Raw genomic sequence first — 15,324 nt, forward strand, 5'->3', positions numbered from 1 at the left:
CTACCATAAGAAGCTTCTTGGATGAAGTACATCTATATGTATGTACACACATACAAGTACATATATAGGAAGCTTCTACAGTAGGTTTTCACATGGCTTTTTCTAAAGGTCTTTAGTGTGTGTTATCCCTCCCTATATTACAACTTCTACCCTGCCCTCCCATTCTCCAGCCCATTTATTCCTTCCTGTTCCATTATTTCCTTTCAGCTTTTTATTAGTGTATTCTAGGTCCCTTCTCGAGTGGTCTCCCGCGCCCCAGCCCCCCACAACCCCTTACTAGTTTCCTAACCACTGTCTTTTTTTGAGCTACTGGTCAATGGGGTCGCATAGACCAATAAATGTAACAGGTTACTGCCGTTGCTCTTGGTTACCCTCCAGAATTTAATGTTAAGACCCTATTTTGAAGGCATTACATATTTGAGTTATAAAACACAGAAAAATCGAAACAGTAACTGACCGGGAAGTCCCACACTGACCATTTTCACAGTACTGAAAGTTGTAATCATTAGTTTCATTCAGCTGAGAATAATGGGAGCTACAATAATGACCAGCATGGCAAAATCGGCCCACTGGTGCAATAGGAATACAAACATCATGGAATAACCCCTTTCTGATGGGATTTAAGTTCTGTTCCACAAAATGAAAACCAGACCTGGGCACCACTAATGGGGCCAAGAACCTGTGTCTAGAGAGGCCATAAGCCACAGGGGAGAACCTAGTACTATTATTCTGCTAAATGGACATGGTATTGAAATGACTACTGATTAAATTTTGATATACATATAGATCTCAACCCTTATCCAAGAAGCTTCTTACACTAGATTGCTGTGGGATGTCCTGTATGCTGTAAATACATGTTGCTATGATTGACTGATAAATAAAATGCTGATTGGCCAGTAGCCAGGCAGGAAGTATAGGCGGGACAAGCAGAGAGGAGAATTGGGGGAACAGGAAGGTGGAGTCAGGGAGATACTGCCAGCCAGCTGCCATGACAATTGAGATGTAAGGTACCAGTAAGCCACGAGCCATGTAGCAACTTATAGACTAATAGATATGGGTTAAATTGAGATATAGGAACTAGACAGCAAGAAGCCTGAGTCATTAGGCCAAACAGTTTAAATAATATAAGCACCTGTGTGTTTATTTTATAAGTGGGCTGTGGGACTGCTGGGGCTTGGCGGGAGTTGGAGAGAAAATCTCCAGCTACACTAGATGGCAATTAACACTGAGACTCACAGCTGGTAGACATGCAGAGAGCAAGAGACTATGTAGTGACTAGACTCAAATGGGCTGGCGGTTTTCTTTTTGCCACACCTCTCACTAGGATCAGGGATCTCCATGGAAGAGGGGGTAGAATGATAAGGGCTAGAAGTGATGGATGACTTCCAGGAACCTCTTTTGAAAACAAAATAGAAACAGGGCAGTGGTATATATGGACTTAAAGAATTAGTAAGAATATTTTAAATCAACAGAAAATAAGGATGGGATTTTTGATGATTTCTGTTTAGATGATTCAGTTTTAGTTTTAGCAACACTTTGAGAAAACAGTTCTTACCTTTTAGGAGTTGGTGATGCAAAACGCAGTTCTTCAAATGAGTAGTTTTCATATACCTTGAAGACAGAGACAAGGAACGTTAGTAGCTTTGCTATAGACATCTCCATTTACAATGCCAAGATAACCAGTAAATGAACTGAGAACACTGGTTTATCCACACAAAAAAGAAATGAAAACAGCAAGACCACTTGAAAAATGAATTCCACATTTACTAGAGACCCAAACAAAAAACAAAAACAAATTAATAATCTTAAGATATGATTGTTAATACTGACAGGGCTTAGAGTCACTAAAGAGACAAATGGATGGCTATGTCTGTGAAGAATTTTCTAGACTGGGTTAACTAGGCCAGGAAAAGAAATTCTAAGTGTTGAACTTAATAAAAAGGAGAAAGTGAGATAAGCAGTAGAATTTATCTCTCTGTTTGCTTCTTGAATGAGGATCAAATTTATCCAGTCTGCTTCCTGTGCCTGCAACCATGCTGCCCCACCATGGTGGAATGTAGCCTCTCAAGTTGTAAGAGAATAAATCCTTCTTTCCTTAAATTGTTTATCAAGCATTTTGTAATACTGTGCCAATATTTGAAACACTGAAATGTTAAATAAATCAATGGTGAAAGGTAAATATTCTGATAAATAACAATGAATTACCTTCATCATTGTTATGGCAATGTACCGTGCCTCCTTTACTATCATTGGTTCATATGAAACATCCAGCTTTGGGGATGCCAACCCTCCAAAAGTCATGTCAGTGTTAGAAGATGCTGCTGCTACTGAAGGGCTGCCAGGAATCCTTTGAGATTTCTTCCCTTGCTCTTGTTGTAAAGATGTTTTTTTCTGAGAAACAGGTACAGCTTTCACTTCCACCTATCCACAATAATATAAAAACCAAATACATATAATTACCTTTGTCACAGGAAAATAAGCAATTGACAATCACAAAGTCAGTGATACAAGTTTTGTTAACACTGGTTCACCTTGGTCATTTCCATTTCCAGGAAGATCTCACCTCTGTCTTACACACTAATAGTGTAAAACAGAGGTGTCATTATTTTAGAACAAATAATCAAGATTTCAAATCTTAAAAATTAAATCTCTTGTTAGAATGATACTGGGAAAGAAAACAGAAAGAATCTATATTGGATTCTTTCAGGACGTGATATTTTATCAGATAATAAATACCTCTCATAATCACAGCTTATTTGCAAAAATTTATCTGAATTCTTGATGTTAATAGTCTACAAAGGGGGCTAGAGAAATGGCTCAGCAATTACGAGACCTTCCCCAGAAGACCTAGGGTTCAAATCCCAATGTCCACATGGCTGCTCACAACTGTAATTCCAGTTCCAGGGGATCTGACACCCTCACACAGACATACATGTAGGCAAAACATCAATGCACATAAAAATAAAGCAATCTTAAAAAAAAAAATAGTCTACACAGGAACATATACTCATTAATAGGAGCCTTTAGAAATAATGGTTTAAAAATGACCAAAAATCTAAGGATCTCTGTCTACTTCAGGCAAGAAAAGCATAATTAGATAGCATAGTTAATAATTTAAGCTAGGTCTTGGGGGAGATGGATTCCCAGTTTTCTAAGGAAGCGCCATATTGATTTCCAACATGGCTGTACAAGTTTGCATTACCACCAGCAGTGGAGGAGAGTTCCCCCTTGCTCCACATCCTCTCCAACATAAGCTGTCTTCTGTGTTTTTGCTCTTAGCCATTCTGACAGGTGTAAGGTGGTATCTCAGAGTCATTTTGATTTGCATTTCCTGGATAATTAGGGATGTTGAACAATTCCTTAAATGTCTTTCAGCCATTTGAACTTCCTCTGTGGAGAATTCTCTGTTTAGATCTATAGCCCATTTCTTAATTGGACTGTTGGGCATTTTGATGTCTAATTTCTTGAGTTCTTTATATATTCTGGATATCAGCCGTCTGTCAGATGTGGGATTGGTGAAGACCTTTTCCCATTCTGTAGGCTGTCACTTTGTCTTGTTGACTGTGTCCTTTGCTCTACAAAAGCTTCTCAGTTTCAACAGGTCCCATTGATTGATTGTTTCTCTCAGTGTCTATGCTACTGGTGTTATAGTTAGAAAGTGATCTCTGGTGCCAATACTTTCAAAACTACTTCCTACTTTCTCTTCTATCAGGTTCAGAGTAACTGGATTTATGTTGAGATCTTCAATCCACTTGGACTTAAGTTTTGTGCACATTGACAGATATGGATCTATTATATGTAGCCTTCTACACATTGACATCCAGTTATGCCAGCACCATTTGTTGAAGATACTTTCTTTTTTCCATTGTACATTTTTGGCTTCTTTGTCAAAAATTATATGTTCATAGGTGTGCGGGTTAATGTCAGGGTCTTCAATTCAATTTAATTGGTCCACATGTTAGTTTTTATGCCAGTACCAAGCTGTTTTTATTACGGTAGCTCTACAGTAGAGCTTGAGGTCAGGGATCGTGATGCCTCCAGAGGTTGTTTTATTGTACAGGATTCTTTTGGCTATACTGGGTTTTTTGTTTTTCCATATGAAGTTGAGTATTATTCTTTCCAGATCTGTGAAGAATTGTGTTGGTATTTTGATAGGGATTACATTGAATCTGTAGATTGCTTTTGGTAAGATAGCCATTTTTACTATGTTAATCCTGCCTATCCATGAGCATGGGAGATCTTTCCATTTTCTGACATCTTCTTCAATTTCTTTTTTCAGGGACTTAAAGTTCTTGTCATATAGATCCTTCACATGCTTAGTTAGAGTAACCCCAAGGTATTTTATATCATTTGTGGCTATTGTAAAGGGTGATGTATCTCTGATTTCCTTCTCAGCCTGTTTGTAGATTGTATATAGGGGGGTTACTGATTTTTTTGAGTTGATCTTGTATCCTGCTATGTTGCTGAAGGTTTTTATTAGCTGTATCAGTTCCTTGGTTGAATTTTTGGGGTCACTCATGTATACTATCATGTCATCTGCAAATATGGAAAGCTTGACTTCTTTCTTTCCAATTTTTATCCCCTTAATCTCCTTATATTGTCTTATTGCTCTGGCTAGAACTTCAAGTACTATATTGAGTAAGTATGGGGAGAGCGGATAGCCTTGCCTTGTTCCTGAGTTTAGTGGTATTGCTTTGAGTTTCTCGCCACTGAATTTGATGTTGGCTGTTGGCTTGCTGTAAATTGCCTTTATTATGTTTAGGTATGTTCCCTGTATTCCTGATCGCTCCAAGACTTTTATCATGAAGGTGTGTTGGATTGTGTCAAAGGCTTTTTCAGCATCTGTCTGGATCTCTGTGAGTTTAAAGCCACCCTGGACTACATGAGATTGACTCAGTCTAGGAGAGAAACAGAGCCAGGTAATGGTGGCACACTCCTGTAATCCCAGCACTTGGGAGTCACACACCTTTAATCCCAGCACTAGGAAAGTGAGGATACAGGAACTGTAAGTCTTTCGGTTGAGGAAAGCTTTTCAGGCTGAGGAGTTCTAGAGGTAAGAGGTGGCTTGTTCCTTTGTCTCTCTGATCTTTCAACAATCACCCCAGTATCAGGCTCCGGGTTTTTATAAAGAGACCATTTAGCAATTCATGTTACAAAAGCATTTGCTTTTTTGTTATATTTCAAACTTTAAATAGTAGTAAGTTGCAAGTGTTTTGTCTCAAACAACAAAAATGAGACAATACATAGGATATCATGGTGAGTGTGTATGTATGTTACCTACAACACTGTAGTTACTCCAGAGTATATACTATTCCATCTTTTTGCATCCATGTCTGGGACACAACACAGATTGTTACTGTGAGCTGGGATTAGAGTGTTTAAAGGTACTGTTAAATGTTGACTTCTCCTTAGTATAAGAGTCTGGTGCTTTTATATAAGCTTAGTTTTTTTTTGTCTTCACAGGTATGGACAATGAGTCTTAATTATTTTTTACTGAGACAGATAAAAGATTACACTGGTATTGTGTTTTGCTAATGCTACATATCAAAGATGGCATAAAGCAGCTGAAATAGTTTTATTAGTGAAATAGAAAAATAATGCTCTATGAACAAAAGAAGATTATGTACCTTAATCTACTCTAAGTAGTAATTCTAAAATTCAAATTACCCCATAATTCAGCTACAGAAGGGAAAAGGACTAGAGACCACCTACACAAATTTACATTTGGTTTAAATTATTTAGAAACACACAAAATATTTAAATGAGATATTTGTAACAATAGTTTGTATCACTGATTTCATTCAATTTAATATAAATATCCTTATCAACTACTGCCTTGTATAAGAAGTATGTTATATCCATTAATATATATATTTGTATAAGTCATTATTTTATAACCAAAATTTATATATTTTTAGCTTGTCTATCAATATTAAGTTTATGTTATCAATATTATCTTTATAGTGGGAACTCAGTTAAGTGCAGAATGTATGAGTCTTCTAATAAATAGATATAACTAAAAAAATGCAGCATACATTCATTTACTCAATCCTTCTGTACTAGAGACCTTCCTCCTATACAACTCTTCCAATAGACAACTTAAACTATCTTCTTTGCAGTCGCTGCAGCACATAACTAGGGACTAACTAATGTGAAAGCAATCACCTAAGCAATTCTTCAGTATCTTCCATTACACAAAGACACAGAGGGAAGAGCAAGTGAACCCTGTAGATTTGTCATTCTCCAGCCCTTATCAGTTACAGCAGTCAATGTGTAGACATTTCCTAATTCACACAGAATTACCTTCATGTTGGGGACATGAACCACATCTCCATACTGATCTTTTGTTTGAACAGTTATGGTGGTGGGCCAGCCACAACGAATATCATCCTTATTCAGGATCAATGATGTTTTCTGAGGATCAGCATAGGAATCTGGCTGAAGCCATCTAAAAGAGTTAAAAATAAGAGAACATGAAATTAAGCCAAATAAACTAAACCTGTATTGAACAAAATGCTAAACCAGTGTCTTCATATCTGATTCAGTAATAGTTACAAATGTTTTCCTGGGAAGCAATTAATAATGCATGAAGTTTCTGATGTTTACATAGACTATGAAATAATTTAAAGTTAGAAAGTACTGAAATTTTTATTATAGGATTATCAAAAAATGACTAATTTACAGCTAATTTGAAGTAGTGAAGGAGATCAGCTTTCTAATATCAACTGGAAAAGAACAGTCTCCTTATGAAAGCAAGGACAGGAATATTATTCACCTTGCTTGGGATCAGCCGGGTATACTAGCATTACTTTTTATAAACTCCTCACTGGCTTCTTTACTACGTCCCCTTACTTACAAAACTTGTTCATTTCTGAGTGTTGGAGCTACCCATTCCTAAATCCATTTCACAATTACATTCAATTTGACCTGTGAGATGAGTATCAAGTAAAGTAATTCTACTATGCAGTATATGTAAGGGTCTAAAGATAAAAGTGAGGAGGACTTTAACAATTTGATGTTCCTTCCTGGTCTTTGGCTTTAAACACTAAAGTATAATCTCTAAAACATAAAAATTAAAACCATAAAGAGGCTTTATTCTATTTTTATTAATAAGTTAACACAAGTTAGCATATCTTTCTTTTTATCCAAAAACAGCAAATGAAAAAAACAAATTATTAACTGTCATATATTTTAAAATATTATCACCTTTTACTTCTTCAAGTTCAAAACACATAATCTGGGTTATTGAAGGGATTATTTCAACATCAAAATGGCCATTTCCTCCTTTAAGATGAATACTTGAATGAACTTAATTGTAATATTAAAGTACCTTGCAAGCCTTCCACCACTTGATCCCGGGACACAAGCAATGAAGTCATCCAGAAAGGACTGCTCATTGCTTTGGATTTGAAGTGGTAAGTTTCCTTCAAGTGCCTCTAAGATAGTTGGTGAATGAGAAAGAGCCAAACCCTTTCCAAGAATACCAGAGTGAGTTTTGCACACCTATTAGGAAAAAAAGAATATCTTTGTATCTTACTTATTTACTATTTATTTCTAAAAAGGCTTCACTATATAGCTCCGGCTGGCCTTCAATGTGGGATTCTCTTATCTCAGCCTCCTGAATGTAGGGCTTACAGATGTGTGACATTATACATGGCAAATATATTAAAATATAAACCTTTTCATGAATTATTCAACATGCACACGCTTCTGGTATGCCTTTTTGGGGAAAAATCATTTCCTGATATTTACTGTCTTTAAGTCTATAAAGCATAAATTATAGGGGGGAAATACTGTTCTCAGGAACAGTACCAGTTGCCTATCTTCCTTAAAAATCCCTAACAGCAAAACCTCCATGCTAAATGACATGGTACATCTCCTCCTATGCTATGTTACATGCAGATTTGGCAGGGCCAGAGCTCCTGTAGGCATTATTGACAATCAGAGGTAAGCTGTGTTTACTGTCTTAGGGAAGTGACCTTAGTACCAAGGTCTTTACTGACTGGGCTGCACACATATCTCATGAATCTAAATCTTATTACAGTTAAGGAAAACAGGAAGATAAAAGTGAAATTTCAGTTTTTCATCCATTTGATAACTAAAATCCTTTTTAAAAAAGATCTACTAGAAATGGTGAGACTCCAGAAAATTTTAATAATTTAATAGGAAAATGTTACACTTTTCTGGGATATTTATTTATTTAAAAGTAAGTTTTACATTCTACCAACTATGCATTGGTTTTTGTTGGTTTGTTTTTTGAGTCAAACGGTTCTAGGTAAGTTCTATACTCTTGAGTTAACAAGTTACCATATCAGCTGGTGTTCAAAACAGACATCTCTTAAATGGTAACTATAAATTTAAGTTAAATGATATGTATAAAACACCCATTACAGTGTTTGAGGAAGAGGAAATTATTTATACTTCACACCAACTACAAACCAAGTCTATTTTTTTCTTTAAATGGTATCGAGTCTAAGTATTATTTCTATAGCACCATATTCTATGAAATCATAATGCATGAGCTTCTTTTAAGAGGAAATTATTTATACTTCACACCAACTACAAACCAAGTCTATTTTTTTCTTTAAATGGTATCGAGTCTAAGTATTATTTCTATAGCACCATATTCTATGAAATCATAATGCATGAGCTTCTTGAAAGCCATTTTAAATGTGAATGAGTCATGACATACACCATTTATTAAATGTTTGTTAAATTATTATTTTTGTTACCTAAAGTACAAAGACTTAATATTAAATACACATCTATATACCTATACATACACACACCTGGTAGCTTTTTAAAATCTAAGAGTTTTTTAAATTACAGAAAAAAATCATGACTCCCTATAATTATAGCAAAGTGGTCAAAGTAATGGATTTGTCAGCATGCTATCAAAGGTAAAATTCCATCCCAGTTGTGGATCTAGGCAAGTTATCTAAGAGCTTTGCTTCAGTTTTCTGTAATGGAGACAAGAATCTCGGATTTACAGGATTGTGTGATGACTAAATGAACTAAAAATACATGAAAAGCTCATAAATAATGCTTGATAAATTAACACAAATCAGTGTTTTATTCCCTTTGATCAATTAATTTCAGGAAATAAATGTCAAATACTAACTCTTAGAATCAGTGGAATTAGACACCAGCATTTATTTCTCAACTAACCAGACTCTTAAATCATTTAAATTCTGTGAACTTCAGATTCTGTAAGATGAATAAAAAAACAATACTAAGTTCAAGGTGTAATTGTAAAAATAAAGAAATAATATTAATGGGACTATAAACAATGAAGTATACAGATAATTATGTAAGTAAGTACAAAGTACACTGCTAACTACATATACCTAGCATAGGATACAGGCCCAATCTAAATCAGTGCTACCCTAATGTGGACTTCATAATCTCTAGTACATGGTAAAAGTATAAAAAAAGTAGGCACAGCAAAATGAATCTTTTATTTTAAAAATACAACCTTTCATCCTGGGCACATGCCTTTAATCCCAGCATGTGGGAGACAGAGGCAGAAAGATCTCAGTGAGGTTGAGGTCAGCCTGGTCTACAGAGCAAGGTCCAGGACCAAAAGAAAAAGAAAAAACCAAACCAAACCAAACCAAACCAAACAAAAACTTTGCTATTTTGGGCTATTAAGTGATCATTATGAGTTACTGCTGATAAAAATAGTATTTTTCTTAATAAAAATAATAAATGTGGGAAAAAGTATTTGGACAATTTAACAAATTTATGAAATTTTATGGTCTGGATACTATGGAATCGGTCTATGCCTTCTCATCATGCTGCTTCACTACATGGCATCAGCCCATCACTGATGGTCTCAGTGTACAGTCTACATGAAGACTCAATTACTACATGAAATCTCTAGCAAGATAAGCAGGCATTATAATTTCAAAACACTGCTTACTAGGCTCCTCCCATCCTATCAGTGACTGCTAGCTATATAAATTTAGAGGACTCAAGCTCAGAGAATCTAATGGTCTGAGTAATATAAAGTAGCAAATCAATACAGATTGAAATTAGAGGTCCAAAACCAGTACTTCAACTGAAATACAGATTTATTGCCATTATATTGTCAAATGTTCTACTTAATTAATGTTTATACAAATAAAAATATTAGCCAATAATAAGAGCAACAAACTAATGGCTCCCAACTGTGAGAGCCAAATGGCTCTATGATGTTATGAAATTCAAGTTTCATATAAGGAACCATATCGTGTGCCAAATGCCTTTTTTTGTTCGCTGGTCAAGACTTTCCAGAGGTAAAGGAAATTTCCACAGCTCTGAAGAGCATCTCTGTACCATAGCCCTTCTTTCTCCTAAGCACATGGCAGTCAGTGTTCACACAGGCATTTGCATCAAGAGGAAACTTACAAGTTATGTGTCTCTAGAATGCCAATAAACAGAATGAAGTACTTATCCACTGAGTCTTATGTTGAAGAAAATAATCATCTTATGGAAATATTATTTTTAAACTAATGGACAAAAATTAAAATGTTTAGGACAATACCTGCAATGCAGCCTCTTCAAGAATTTCAAGGTCTTCCTCCAACTCGTTACCTGTTATCCAAATTAAAAAAGTTTTGCTAAATTATACTAATAACCTTTCCAATCCTTTGTATTCACTATTATTTTTTTGTAATCTTTATATTATAGATTGAAAAGATTTACAGTTCTAGATAAATCTAGTAGTTTAGACTTTAAAACACACAGTAATTTTTGGTGTGAATAAAATCTCTGTTAAGTTAGTAATCAAGTATCATTCACCAAACAATGTAAAGAATTAGGCATGTTCAACCCGAGGTCCAGATGCTGCAAGTGGCCTAGTACAACTATGAATGTAGCCCGACACAAAATCAGAGATACTTACAACACTATGAAATTATTTTTGTATGTGATTATTTTTTTTTGTGTGTGTGTGTGTGTATAAGTCAATGACATGGTTCCTGAGTATGACTTTGTAGATGATAATTTCATGTTTCAATGTGAAAAGGTATAATCTGAGAAATTGACTATCTGAATGTATGTATGTGTGAAGTTTTTATATTTAATGTTTTCTTTTTTACAAAACTTAGACTCATTTTTTTGATTAATAAGATAGCTATATTTCAGGTAACAATGATGACTCATAAAATCCTAAGATATTACTTAAGGATAACAGAATTTTCCCAAGTTCCTGTCCTGAGAATATTCCTTGCAGAGTCCTGGGAAAGATGCTATGCATGGTGTGGGGTATCTGAGGTAAAGGAATCTACATATATCACGCTCTTTCATCCGTTTACTTTATTCCGCTATGACAAAAATTCTATCTATACAGCTTCAGCTCCATTCTCACATTCAGCTCCTCTCTGTGCCTACTTTTCCTGTCTTCATAGTTTTAATAAGCTCCTATGTTTTTGACCTGATGATCTTTGTCCTCTGTTCCTTTATCTTCCATCTCTCCTTCCTGGCTCCTTACCCCTGACCCTGATAAACTCTACAAGAGATCTGTTTACCCTCCACTGAACCTCTGTCTTCTTCCCCTCTCTCTGGCCATGGGGGGTGGGGGGTTGGGGGGAGGTTCTATGTCTTTTGTTCCTGCCTCACCCTTCACTCTTCCTCTGCTTTCTCTGGTCTTGCTGGTTCTGTGTCTGCCTCTGGAATCTGCTCCAGTCCTTATTGCACCTGGTTATGCAGAAAGCCCTATTGTCCTCATGTCCTTCTCTCTACCATGCTCCTAGGCCTGAAGGAAGGGGATGGTCTGAACTTCATATACACAAGAAACAAAGCTATGCACCTAGCAGCCTACTTGTCTCCTAGGCTCAGCAGGGGAGTTAGTACCTAGTGGGACAGTGTCTGAGAAGCTTAGCTGTTTGCCAAAATGGTCTGGAAATATTTGGGCACACGAGAATTTTATAGCAGAAGACAGTTGAAATATTAAAAACTGGATAACACCAAATATTCTGTAATAAATGGCTTGCCTCTAAAAAAATACCTTGAAATTTCTAGGAATAGCTTTAATATCCAGCTGAATCTCTATAATATATTCTTGCAAACTGCAAGAATTACTTACCTGTGTCCTTTAGCCATTTTCTCTTTTATTGTGTAATACAGAACGTTTTATTTATTTTCTTTGACAGTTTTGAAACAGTAACATGGCTCAGGGGAAACAGCCTAACTGATTAGAAGAAAGTGTGGAATAAATATATTCCAATCATCATAGTTCCCCTAAAGAAATCCATTGTCAACAGTTTCTTATGTATTATTCTTCTATAAATTTTACATGCAAGACTTAAGGGCATATGTGTATGTCAATGTACATAAAGGTGAGCACCCATACATAGATGTGATGCTGCCCCCAAGAATTGACCTTTTCCTATAAGTTCTTGTTTCATTTATTATGATATGGGGAACTTCCTTTCTCAGGCCATATAGCTATGCCCTTTCGTTCAGCTCTCCAACTAGGTTCCAAATGACAGATTTGGGTGCAGTTAGGTTGGCAATCAAAGCACTGCTATTTTCATCCTTCAGTCAGTATGTATTTTTGATTATTTCTGTAAATATCTGATATAAACAGATACATCAAAAGTAAAATTATTAACAGCTATTGACAAGTTCTTCCAATGTTGGTGCTAATAATTTTCTTCATATAAAAATATTAACATATTAGGAGAACAGCACAAAGGGACTAATATGAAGCAGGACTGAGGAAACTGAGAAGATGAAAAGGGAGCAAGAATGGGACATAACAAGGAATGACAAAGGGTAAAGAAAAAGAAGAGAAGTAAAGAAAAGATAGAATGAGAAGGTCTGCATGGATTTTCCAAGTGAAAAGTAAGTATGTGCATATATATGTGTGTGTATTTATATATATGGAGGGTATACACATACGTGAATTTGAGTAAATTAAAAAGATTTTAGGATACCCTTAAGTTTCCATCAAAACAACATCAGTGCATCAAATAGCTGTTACTCATATGTACATGCAGTCACAGAATTTTTGTTGAAAGTTTATCTTTGAATGCTCCGTAATAAATATGTCTTGCTTTTAAATTTTCTTATGAATCTTTAACAACACCAGTTACTTAACTAGACTCACCAATAGGAAGTGCTAGATCCTTCTTCATCAAAGCTGCTGCACAGACCCCACCGAGATTAGCTAATTCTTTTTCCAGCTGAATAACTCCCTGTAGAATTGCACAAAATTCACTACTTAAAAAAATGTTTGAACATGGGTTATGAAAACATTGTAATTCAAAGTCAAGTTCTGCCAATGAAACTAGAAAGCTCTGTTTAGCTGGCAGCTGAGGGAGAAAGAGATTTAAAATTATACCCCATGTTGTTTGGGTCTACACCTTCACTGTCCAAATCATTTGCCATTCACATTTAAGAAGATTATGACCTTGGCTTTACTTTAGTATTTGATTTAAAACATTTAAGAAAATCTAGAATAACTTAAGTCACTTTGGAAAGCTAGGTTCTGTTATTTACGAAAGGTAAAACTTTAGAATGGAGTATACAGCTATGCTTCAAAGTATGCTTTACTTACATGGGGCCACTTTGCATTAACTCAATTATCCCCATGTATGAAGAGTGGCAAAATGTTAACAGATAATTAAACTACACCACGTTTAAACATAAACTTCAAGCTTGCAAGGCACTTTACATCCAAGGAACTTTTAAAAGAGCCAATTGTTCTTAACAGACTGGGAAGATACCTTGTTCTTACCTCATCTGGTCCAGGGCTAAATTCATATCCTATTGCAAAACACTTGAAACCATAGAAAGAGGCTTTATCGTCTTTCACATAATCTGAAGCAGTTTCCAGTGAAAAAAGGGCTTCGTTTCCTTAAAAAACAAAAAGTCTGTGTGTAAGCAAGGACCAATCTCTGTTAGTATGGTTAAAATATGAAAGAACTTGATAACATTTCATTATTTTATCATATAAATACAACTATTCAAATCAGTTATTAAAATGGAAAGAAGATTTTGATGGAGAATCCTTTATTTATTTGTACAAACCATGTTAAAAGCAACACTATAAAAAATAGAACCAGCCCTAATGAATGGTTGCTAATTTCCATTGTAATCAAATCCATTTCCTTAAGCCTATCCTTAAGTTATATAAGCATTTTTTTTTCCAATTATCTATCAATTACTGAATACCTAGGCTAGTATTCTCTGTTTTGAATTAAGTAATCTTCTACCCTGGTAACTGGCATTTTCTGATCTCTTAACAAATCAACCAATCCAAAAAAAGTGTGTTAGAATCAAAGGAAAAAAAACCTCTAAATTCATCAAGGCCAGATTATATGAAAGATGACAAAACTTCTCTGTATAATTTTAAGTGTTTGAAAGACTAGTTAGTGTTAACTGGTTAAAATTAGAATATTACAGAGACTAAAGAGTTTAAAAAGTTAACTTTCTTTTAAAGGAAGACATAATTATCAGAAATAAGTGCAAGCACAGGCATACAGACACACACACACCTATTGTAGAATATTATTTCAAGGGGTGTTATTTTGCTTATGCTCTGGAACATTTAATGATGCAAAGGTGTGTTTGATTAAATAAAATTCACCTGCAGTCAAAAGGCTGAGTCAGCTCCTAGCTGACAGGAAGTGGTAGGGAGGAGCCAGGTGAGACAGGTTTATATGGAGGGGGAGGAGCAGCACAAGGGCTTTTTGGAGGACACAAGGAGGAGAGAAGCTGAGCAACTAGCTATTTAGCCTTTGAAGAGCAGAATTCCATTTTAACCTTTGAATCTTGGGTTCTTTTGAGGGAAAAAAGTTAAGTTCCCTTTGTATCTTTTCGAGAGTTGGAGCTGAGGGAACAGATTTTCCTCTGGCTACAGCACTCCTGGTCTAACTCCTGGTAGCGGCGGAGTTACAGTGGCTGTTTCAGACAGATGTGGGTTAAAAAGCAGCAACCATTAAAAAAAAGGACAATTGGTGCCCAATGTGGGGCATCAAAATGTTGTTGTTTGTGTTTACTCTTTTCTTGGGGGGCCTGCCACCCAGCTATTAAACAAATCACATATGGAGGCTTATTTTTCCTTATGAATGTCCAGCCTGAGCTTGGCTTAATTTCTAGGCAGCTTTCCTTATCTTCAATTATCCTGTCTACCTTTTGCCTCTGGGCTTTTCCTGTTCTCTTACTTCTGTAAATCTTATTCTTACTCTGTGGCTTGCTGAGTGGCTGGGTGGCTAGCCCCTGGAGTCCTCCTCCTCTCGGCTGCTAGATCTCAGATCCCTCTTCCTAGATTTCTCCTTTATTTATACTCTGCTTGCCAGCCCCACATATCCTTTCTCCTGCCATGCTATTGGCTGG

The 15,324-nt window shown here is 35.8% G+C and overlaps 1 protein-coding gene across 13 annotated transcripts in view; it reads right to left on the reverse strand.

Annotated features, from left to right (window-relative positions):
- The window catches only part of Mycbp2 (MYC binding protein 2), a 243,679-nt gene that overhangs the window by 79,553 nt on the left and 148,802 nt on the right, over window positions 1-15,324 (reverse strand). For all 13 annotated transcript variants that reach the window (XM_036198612.1, XM_036198607.1, XM_036198616.1 and 10 more), the window contains 7 exons: window positions 13,724-13,842; window positions 13,094-13,181; window positions 10,526-10,575; window positions 7,331-7,503; window positions 6,304-6,448; window positions 2,206-2,421; window positions 1,556-1,611 (listed from right to left, as the gene is read on the reverse strand). In XM_036198612.1, coding sequence (XP_036054505.1) covers window positions 1,556-1,611; window positions 2,206-2,421; window positions 6,304-6,448; window positions 7,331-7,503; window positions 10,526-10,575; window positions 13,094-13,181; window positions 13,724-13,842 — 847 coding nt within the window. The remainder of the gene's footprint in view (window positions 1-1,555; window positions 1,612-2,205; window positions 2,422-6,303; window positions 6,449-7,330; window positions 7,504-10,525; window positions 10,576-13,093; window positions 13,182-13,723; window positions 13,843-15,324) is intronic.

Source organism: Onychomys torridus, chromosome 9 (assembly GCF_903995425.1).
Source record: "Onychomys torridus chromosome 9, mOncTor1.1, whole genome shotgun sequence".
In the NCBI taxonomy this organism is placed as follows: Eukaryota; Metazoa; Chordata; class Mammalia; order Rodentia; family Cricetidae; genus Onychomys; species Onychomys torridus.